This window comes from Penaeus vannamei, chromosome 19 (genome assembly GCF_042767895.1).
Source record: "Penaeus vannamei isolate JL-2024 chromosome 19, ASM4276789v1, whole genome shotgun sequence".
NCBI lineage: Eukaryota > Metazoa > Arthropoda > Malacostraca > Decapoda > Penaeidae > Penaeus > Penaeus vannamei.
The window spans coordinates 38,324,340-38,334,339 of record NC_091567.1 but is presented as its reverse complement, the minus strand read 5'-3'; the positions used below and the strand labels follow the sequence as shown (position 1 = coordinate 38,334,339).

Genomic DNA, 10,000 nt, shown 5'->3' with positions numbered 1-10,000 from the left:
CAGTTTTTACCCTATCTTGTAAATTTTTTTGCATTAATGTTTTATTTTCTATCACAATTGTCATTGTTGGTAAAGTTACAACCATAACATTGATGATGATAATGATGATAATAAATATTATAATGATAAGAAATACTAATGATGTGGATAAAAGAAAAGAAAAAATTCCAAAAATTCAAGAAGGTAGGCAACTGAGGTTAAATTACTGATTCCTTGCAACAAGAAGTATTTTGACATAAAACTACATTAATTAACAGTGCATAAATTTGGCACCAATGAATCAAAATATGAGCTAATGACTGAACGATTGCATGTCCTACAGTTTAGAGAAGACAAAGAAAGATGGAAAAAGGAATGAGTTAACATCTACTTACATCTATCAGCTCTTTGGTCTTTGTTAGTTCTTGGTCTGAATGTCGTAAACGTTGTCTGGCTATTATGTGAAGGTTGGCTGGAAAGAAAAAGCTCACATTTTTCAAACTAAAAAAATGCATTCATAACAGCCACACTAAAAACTGACCAAGGTTTTGCCATATTTCCAATTTCATATATTAAAGAATCATGCAAGGTACATAAATAATAAATACTACAACATGTATAGAACTTATACCCTTGATTGTCTTCAATATCTGTTAATCTATGCCTGCTGGAATTGCCATTTAAACAGACCTTAAGGGGACCGACCTTGCTAAGGCCACTTTCTAGATTTTCTTACCGAGGTAGGAATTCCAAACTTCCATCCTTTAATTTCTCTACCTTTTTAAAATCTCAAAGCTCAATAAAAAACAGTTTTTAGTTATTGGTAAAAAAGAAAGGAAAACAAAAAAGGGAAAGAAAGAACTGTGCAAAAGCAAATCCCATTTTCCAGATAAATCAAAGATTACTTTCTGAACTGGAGAAAACTGGTCAGGTCATTCTATTCACTCTTACAAATTACTGTTATCACTCTTACTTTAATATTCAACAACCTTCTGCTAATGTGCATGGAAAATCCATAAAAATTAGTACAATGTCTGCTTGAAGTGCATAATCAGTTCTGATAAGCAGGATGCAGACCAGCAAGGTGTCTGTTGGCTTTTAAGTGAAATTCTAAAATGTTTTCAATATATTCAGGATTCATTGTGTCAGCATTTATTTTATTTCAGCTCTTCCATAAAGCTGACATTTAGTTACTTAATTTATATTCTCTGTTCTCACTTGTAATATTGCTAAGCAAGTTTTTTTTTGTTGGGGCGGACTTTAGGGGAAAATATATAATAAGTGAAAATGCTGTTAGCATATTTGTGTTTTCTTTTTTTTTCTTTCATTGGTTTATTTATTTGTTCAAAAAAAGGGCATAATAGCCAAGGGTTATATGAGCACTTATGAATAAATAAATAAATATATACACAAACATACATATAGATTGAATATTGTTAAACACAATTACCAAGGCAGGATGGGTCTGGTCGCAGCCTCAGGTCTGTTTTCCATTAACTGCACAGTGTCAGCTGTACTGAATTCACTGTGGCTAAGTTTCCTCTTTTTGCTTGCATTTTCCTCCACCTGGTCAGGATGCATTCCCTGTAATAATCATATCAATCTACATCTCTTATAAGATGCTATAATCAAAGCCTTAATAATCTGAACACAGAACCTAATCTTGATATTAGGTCTTGGTAAAATGATGATGGAGACTAAATTAATGCAGCTAGTCTAGAGAACAAGAGGCAACAATTCAGTAAGACATCTATCATTGAATTTAACGGTACACCCTAAAATTCTACAACAAATGGGAGAGAAAGAAAGCCTCACCTTTGTCTCTCTCGGAGTGAGTTTCACATTACTCTCCTCTCTGTACAAGCTCCCTCCTGGGTGCATGAAGGAGCAGTGATTAAAGTATTCCCATCTGGAGCTCTGCTGTTTCCCGGACTCACCAGGCATATTTTTGAGCCTTTTGAGTTCCCTCTGGTGGTATGTCCTCAAATGATTGAATTTATTCTTTGCATGATCTGGAATATGTTAGGATTTTTATTTTAAGAACAACATTTGTTTTACATTCTTAATAGCTATAGAAACCACTAACAAGTACATAGATTTCCTCAGTGCCATAGATAATACATAGTACATAGATAGTACATAGATTTCCTCAGTGCTCACACACATAAGGCCAGTATTCCTATACAATTTATATTCTCCTAGAATAATAGGGAATTATTTTACATTCACCACAACACTACAGCAAGCAAGTACTTTTAATTTATTAATCATTCAATTCCCAACATCTTTCCTCAAATAACTATCTGCTGGAAATGATTACTTACAAACATTAAAACCAAATTTCACTTATTTGCACTGGTTAAGATGCAATTACACATTTCTTAATCACTCTGGGGGAGATGTACTTGCAAGGTTAAGGGAAAGGAGTTAAGCAGAATCCACAAGGCAACGGCAGAATTGAAGCCAGGTTAGATAAGGCTGAATGAAGCCAGGTTAGGTTTGGTTAGGTTAGGTAGGGCTAGGCAGTCAAAGGATACAAATATGATAATCACATCTGATTCCAATATGAAACAACACCTGAAACCACTTGGAATGCACCAATAGCTCTCATGGAATATTTTGGAAATAGGCTTACAAGCGATATCGATCGATGTGATGGTCAGAATTCTTCCAAAATCACCAAAAACAATAGGAAAATGTATTTCCGTATTGAAAACAAAGTGTGGCAAAAATTACAAAGATTTACCAAAATCTGTGAGGGAATTGTTTTCTTTGCCACTGCAACAAAAGTATTGAGACCATCCAGATCATGTGAATCTTGTGCAGTCCTTAATTTAAAAACTAAACTTTCTTTATTAAAGTTAGGATTAATCATTACAGTAAGGATGCTCTAATTTTAGGTTAACTGAAAATTATATTCTTGTAGAGAACAAAAAGTTGCAGTCGTTAATATAAGAAATAATCTGCAGATATGAATGGTAATGCCAAAAATAAAGGTAAAAGATCACCAAAAGCGTTGCTCTCAGCCAAAGTGCAGTCTGTGCTTCTGAGTTTTAGCTCTATCTTGCCCGGAACACCAAGGTGAAGACAATGTTTCCGGGGGGGGGGGGGGTGCCCCCCATCCACCCAGTCATTGTAACTTAGATTGATGACTAACTTTTTTGACATCAAGTTGGGGATATTATCTCTGGCGATTGCATCTGTACTAAAAAGAATTAACAAAATTACAATAAAAACATAATACAGGAATAATGAATTATCTGACTCTTTACTTAATGATAAATACCAGAAAGGCTTACAACTGGTTATAGAGTTAGTTTAATCTTTAGTGTAAGGGTGCACTAAGCTAGAGCAAATTGAAGATGGTATTCTTATTGAATACAGAAAGTTGCAGTTGTCAATACAAGAAATAATCTGCAAACACAAATGGTGATATGAGAAATAAAGGGAGAAAACTGCGGAAAGTGCGGCTCACACCCCTAGTCAGCATGGTGCTCCCAAGTTTCAGTTCTTGCCATGGTGAAGACGGTGTTTCCCTGGGAGCGTTGGAGGGCAGAGACCCCAATCAACCCTCAACTCAGGCAGTCTGGCATGCATATTCAGGTGCAACTTAGATTATTGAACAGATTTGGTGATGTACTCTTGGGTACTTAGTCTTTGGTGAGTGCATCCATAATGTAAAGATTTACCCAGTTGAATTGTTGGTTATTGTACACGCATTGGTCCTTGAATCTTAATATTCTATATCCATATGCACTTGTAGTTTTATGCGATCTTTGTAGCAATTACCTGGATCTCATCTACAGCTTGTCAATGCTGACCTATTCTTATCAAAAATAAACCAAAATAATTTATATATTTTTTTTCAATGAAACACAATGCCAAGATCAAATTTACTGCTAGTACAACCATGTCACTACTACCACCAATTATCACAATAACAGTAAAGCACAAATAACAAAATAACACAACATACCTACAGTTAGGCCCTTCATCTCGACGAATTCCGCCCTCATGGAATCACATATGCGATGGTAGGAATCCCTTTTGATAAGTTTCGACTTAAAATCTGGGCATTCGAAGTCCCAGATGCAAGGGAATTCCTTCACCTTCTCGAGGAGCGCTCTTATGCTGCTCTTTGTCCAATTAACCTCGTTATCCATGTTCATTCCTGTGTCCTACGTATTGTATTTGTGACGAGAAATAAATGGCAGGCAGAGTAAGGTTGGAGTAAAAAGGTTTCGTCCAGTCGATACTGCTTGTAAGTACTCCAGTGTGAACTTAGTTGGCGATTGTGCAGAGGTGTGAGATTCGTTGGGGGTTGGCGATTAGGGAACGGCGAGAGTCTATACTTTGTTTTAAGAGGTACTGCAGGTGCAATTATAATGAGAACCTTTTCAATTAGACATGATTTTCAATACCCACATTGTATTTACATTTCTAGGTATTTATTTCTCCATGGAATACAATTGATGTTGGCGAGTCGGGGATTGTTTATAGACTCTTCGGTCTTCCATGCTCTGTAAAAGTTGCTTGTATTTCGTCACAAATAAACGTCTGAAGAAATCGAGACCAAAAAGTTTAAATGCGGTCATCAAGAAGTTGAGGCAATGTCCCTGCATTTGAAATTTTGAGAGCCAAGATATCAAGAAAAAGGTTTTCCAGAGAGATTGCTACCAATAGTATATATAAAATTTCATTTAGGCAAGGTTTTATCGCGACAAAAGAACTCGCTACCATGTTTATTTCTACCTGGTTAGCCGTTTCAAGTGCAATGAAGTATTATATGATTGGCGGAGGGATCGTAGTTTCTATTACCAAATTACATAAAGAAGCCAAATAAATATTTAAAGAATGAGGAATCATATAAATCGCTCGTGTGGCCACTGCTTTCGCTGCCACAGCACAGCCCCATTTAATTTATAACCACCCAAGGTCTATATCTGGGATGTCAGACTCATGAACCTTGGGATAGTCGCCATTAGTGTCTTAAAAAAAAAACAGTATAGCAGGCGCGGTTTCAATGGGCGGCACTCCCGGCGTCCCCCTATTTTTGGAGCAATTTCTTTTTCAGCCGAAGCTTTTGAACGAAACAGCCCTGTCAATGTTCATATCTAACGACCTTCAATGTTCAGCAATTCCTGAAAACCTGCACAGCACATAGCGACTCCGGTAAGGCCACGAGAATGGAAGTTCCTGTTTTGCGTCCGGGCAAAAATGGAAACCGAATGGGCTATTTTTCATTATTTATTGTACATATTTATTTCTACAAGCATTTACAGCATATCTCGCTAATGATGGCAGACGGTATTGCAGGTGAAGTGCAAGTTACGTTTATTGTGCAGATTCAACGATGTGGATGCATGGGGTGTGTTATGCGGTTGGTGTGTTATGCGACTTTTTTAGGGGGAATAATGATATTTATTGTAAATAATGGAATTCTTTGGCAGACATCGTCGTAACCTGCGGGCGGTGGTCGTATAAAAAGGAACTTTGATTCTCATGGCCTAATCGTGATTTGATTTTGACCTGCATGTGTGCCCCCCTCCCCCCTTTGCAAAAATCTTGGATCGGCCTCCTGTGTAGGTAAGTACGATAAATCTTAATCCTTTGCCAGCTCTCAAGACTGCAGCTGAAATGAAAAGCGTCCCGCGAGGGGTTTTTGATTTTGGCGTCCCTGGGATAGACCTTGTACCCACCTCTGCATGATTTATATATATTTGAATACAACTCTGTGGGTGTGGGTGCGTGCGTGCGCGTCCGTCCGTCCGTCATTGCGTTCAATATATGTAGCCTACATGAAAGTAGAACTTGAAACGTGCGCACGCGCCTGTGGACATATATGTATATGTATATGTATATGTATATATATATATATATATATATATATATATATATATATATATATATATATATATATATATATATATTATACTTACACAAAATATCCGCAAAATTATGAACCCTTGCTCCTTTTTATTAACACTCCGGAAAAAAACAGACGCTACTCAGGTCAAGGTCTGTCTATCTTTGCCTGCCCTCATCCCCCATAGATTTCGTACAAGAGCGTGAAGATGTAGTTCAACAGGCTTATATGTACACATGGTTCCTGAACCCTGATTGGCTATCTGGTCGGAAATGTACTCGGATGGGAAATGTGGGGAGCTGAGGAAAGCCAGAGAGATAACCAGACCTACACCAGGTCTTAATTATTATCTCGATATATTTATAACTGGGTCAAGAAGATTATAGACAATAGTATTCATTAGCACCCTGCATAAACCAGATCCCTGTGCGATGTGTACATATATGCAGGGTGCTAATCAAAATGGTTGTCTATACTTTTCTTGACCCAATTATAAATATATCGAGCATTTAGGAAAGTCAACAAAAGTTATATCAAAATATACGCATTAGTTATTAAGCAGTTGGCAATAGTGGCAAATAAAGTTCGAATTTGTGTGAAAAAAACAATATATAGCTTGTGAATTTTTACATTTTGATACTGTTACTATTTTAAAAGATAATATACATATGTATATCTTTCTATTATTTGATATTCAGAATTCAAGATGGATTTTGGGGACACATAAAAGGCATTTGAAATAGCGCAAGAACTGGAAAGCGGGTTGTTTACTTTCCACGTCCAGCATGTCTCGCCAACAACACACCTCGTCTGATGAACGACTTCTGTTAATCTCTCTTTTTAAGGAGAGAGCATCAATTCTTCAAAGTAAGAAGGCTGAAGGAAAGTAAGTTGAATATGACATTTAATTTCATAATAACACCCTCAAAGAACAAGGTCGCAACCGATATATCCAGTCTGATTCATATAGTTTTTTTTATTATTCATTTTCTTTCCTTAATTTTCTTTCGATCACAGTACGAAAGGGGTGAAATACAACCAAAAGAAATATACATCAGTTACTCACTATACGGTATACTGCATATAGTGGACTTATACACAGACAGCAGCGCAGGTTCCATACTGGTGCAAAATTATCCTTTGCAATCCAGCAAAGACAAGGAAATACCTACAGTACTTTTATCATATTTCCTATCAAGATCAGTAGTGTTTTAGAGGTAGAATTGATTCCATATTTTAGGACAGCATTCCTTGGAGTTTGACAAGCTCCGTCTTGGTCTGGGCAGGGAGGGTTGCAGCAATCCCTTGATGCACCACCAATATTGTCATTATAGTTGACCTATGTGAACCAAAACTGTTTTTAGATAGCATCCTTGGAATGACATCCATGGCTATTCTTTCGGCTCAATAAGCATTGGTTTCTGTTATATTAAAAAAACAGATTAGGGTAGATTTTATTTTTCATGGGGTGGGGTGGGGTGGGGGTACACAGCATAATTTATAATTCATTTCGGTCTAATTTCGAAAACTACAAGCATCAAAAAGTACTTTATTTATACTTCGGGAAAAAAACAATCTTCCTGGCCCCCGCACTGGCAAAGGCCAACTAACATCAACCCCCTTATATTGTAGCTTTACAAATTCTCGTCTGATTTATCTCCAAGGTTGTTGATTGTTACGTGACCTGTTATTTATGCACAGATAAAAAGGTCCTTTAGGTATTTTTTTGGACAAAACGTGGTGCTGTCTCCCAAACATTAAAATAATCGAGATAAGTGTTGTTTATGACTGGTACTCGATTGTGAGAATCTAAATAATTAGTGTTAAACGATTTTATTATTATTGTTTGTGTGTGTGTGTGTAATTTGCGATGGAAATTCCGTAGGTGTAAAATCCCTTAGCATTCCCATATCATTTAGTTATGGTTTCCAACTCTCTGAAACGAAAATACGGGATACTCAGATGATAATTAACTCACCCTTGACCTAACCCCTTAAAAAAAACTCACAAATGATAAAGTATCTCTATATGAAAATTCTTGGTAAAAAAGAAAAAAAAAATGTATATACATACACACATACACACACACACACACACACACACACACACACACACACACACACACACACACACACACATATATATATATATATATATATATATATATATATATATATATATATATATATATATATATATATCAAACCCTGCGTATATAGGCCTACCCATTCATGCAAAATAAGCAAACATGAATTATATCGGTATTGTATTTTGAGTATTAACCTCACACCATATCCGACCCAGTATACACTATACTAATTATCTCAATAAATATAACCTTTTCAAAATGAACATCTTTTCATACGAAAAAGGAGTTTAGTTTTACCAAACTTAAACACCAAGAAACGACCTATCTACTAGGACTACCTCGTCAATTTGTTGTTTTTAGGTAGTTTCCCATTTTTTCCAAACTCCTGCAAGGGTACTACTTCAGAATTGAACTTTCACGATTAAATTTGCTCTTTTAATGATTGTTAAAAATACGGGAGTATGGGTATCGTATCCGTTCACGAAGGTACGCGTCATATATGGTCGTATTCTTGAAGAAATTGTGAAATCCACACTTTTAAGCACAAAATCCTCTACTAAGGAATACCGCAAAAAATCTACTGGTATACCAAAGTAAGGCAAGAGGATAAGAACGCAATTTTTTAAAGTTGACAGCCCTAAAGTTACGTTGACTCCCTGCAACCGTGACGGATATAGCAGAATAAAATTGTGTCAAGAATTGGTTTGCGTTGCTCAATTTCCCTGAGCATACGGTCATTATTTAAAAAAAAAAACGGAATGAACTGACGTGTATGTGTGTGTGTGTGTGTGTGTGTGTGTGTGTGTGTGTGTGTGTGTGTGTGTGCGCGCGTGTGCGTGTGCGTGTGCGTGCGTGCGTGCGAGCGTTCGAGCGTGCGTGCGCGTGTGAATGCGTGTATATATAAAAACAAAATTATATACCTAAACCCTATTATTTCTCGGCAGAAAGGCACTTCCCAAGGCCAAGGCATGGGAGGACATCACCAGCGCCCTCAATGCTGCTGCTCTGGGACCTCCCAGAAGCGTCAAGCAAACGAAGAAGCTCTGGGAAAACATGAAAAGCCGGTGAGTTTTACTGCAATGGGTTTTGAACGTCCATCAGATAAAGAGAAACATGGCAAGGTGATGGATATGGAGCGAGTCGAATTGTTGGAAAGGATGGTTGTGGATGTAATGGAAGGTTGTTGAAATTGCTCGAATTATTCCTTGAATAATGGGGTAAAATAACGGATTCTGGCGTGGTTCTAGGTTAGTTGTACAAGGAATCGAATGACTGGTGAATTCCAAGACATGTTTTGTTTCACTAAATATGGTATTTGGAAATGAGAACTAAACCCGGAATTTTATAGAACCTTTTCTTATGTTTATATTCGTCACAATAGTTTTTAGTGAGTTTTACAAGACGAGGTTTGTATGTGCGCATCGTCTCATTCCTCTAATTCTTGGCTTTAATAATAATTAAAAAAAACTAATCAATTGACCCAAACTTAACCAATTGATCAACCCGACTTTGCGCATTTTACAAGGTTTAATTAACGAAACCTATTATTCAAATGTTAATATATATATTTGTTCAATGAATTAAAGTTGCAAATATTGAAATATAGAAATAGTAAATGGGCATTGATTTTGCTTGTGATAGTATTTTTTCCTTGTAGAAATACATTAGTTATTGTGGATTATGCTTTGTTAATGTAATCAGCACAAGTTGGTTTACGTAATTAATAATGCGCTCTGACCCCTCAAAACGAGTATAGAAAATGGGTTACAAATTGAAGGGCTAACTTTACTAAATTTCACGATCTTTCTATAGGTCTGTCCTTCTCACAAATAAACAGATTTATGACATGTTTCTGGTCATTACAATAGTAATATACTCGCCGCAGACTGACCAAAACCTCAATTTCTAGCAACAGTTCAGATGATCATGTCTCGGATCCGGTACCGATGTGAACCACTGAAACATCTCGGTAAAATTTATTAAAACGACTGTAAAAAATGGATAAAACTTGGGTTCTCGTTGAATTCGAGATTTGCACTTTGGTGAACTTTCCGCACACCAAATTT

General features: G+C 36.5%; 3 protein-coding genes across 3 annotated transcripts in view; 1 reads left to right on the top strand and 2 right to left on the bottom strand.

Annotated features, from left to right (window-relative positions):
* The window catches only part of LOC113823195 (longitudinals lacking protein, isoforms H/M/V), a 3,627-nt gene extending 3,138 nt beyond the window's left edge, over positions 1 to 489 (bottom strand). Inside the window, exon 1 of the mRNA XM_070134308.1 lies at positions 375 to 489. The gene's annotated coding sequence lies outside the window, so the exon portion shown is untranslated. The remainder of the gene's footprint in view (positions 1 to 374) is intronic.
* A 921-nt stretch (positions 490 to 1,410) lies between these two features.
* Positions 1,411 to 4,622, bottom strand: LOC138865057 (uncharacterized). Its single transcript, XM_070134307.1, has 3 exons — positions 3,956 to 4,622; positions 1,795 to 1,991; positions 1,411 to 1,563 (listed from the first exon to the last, which is right to left on the bottom strand). Exons 1-3 carry the CDS (start codon positions 4,146 to 4,148, stop codon positions 1,426 to 1,428), a joined length of 528 nt encoding a protein of 175 aa, XP_069990408.1. The 5' UTR covers positions 4,149 to 4,622; the 3' UTR covers positions 1,411 to 1,425.
* A 1,932-nt stretch (positions 4,623 to 6,554) lies between these two features.
* Positions 6,555 to 10,000, top strand: part of LOC113823197 (uncharacterized) — a 13,339-nt gene continuing 9,893 nt past the window's right edge. Inside the window, exons 1-2 of the mRNA XM_070134306.1 lie at positions 6,555 to 6,731; positions 8,879 to 8,998. Coding sequence (XP_069990407.1) covers positions 6,631 to 6,731; positions 8,879 to 8,998 — 221 coding nt within the window. The 5' untranslated portion in view covers positions 6,555 to 6,630. The remainder of the gene's footprint in view (positions 6,732 to 8,878; positions 8,999 to 10,000) is intronic.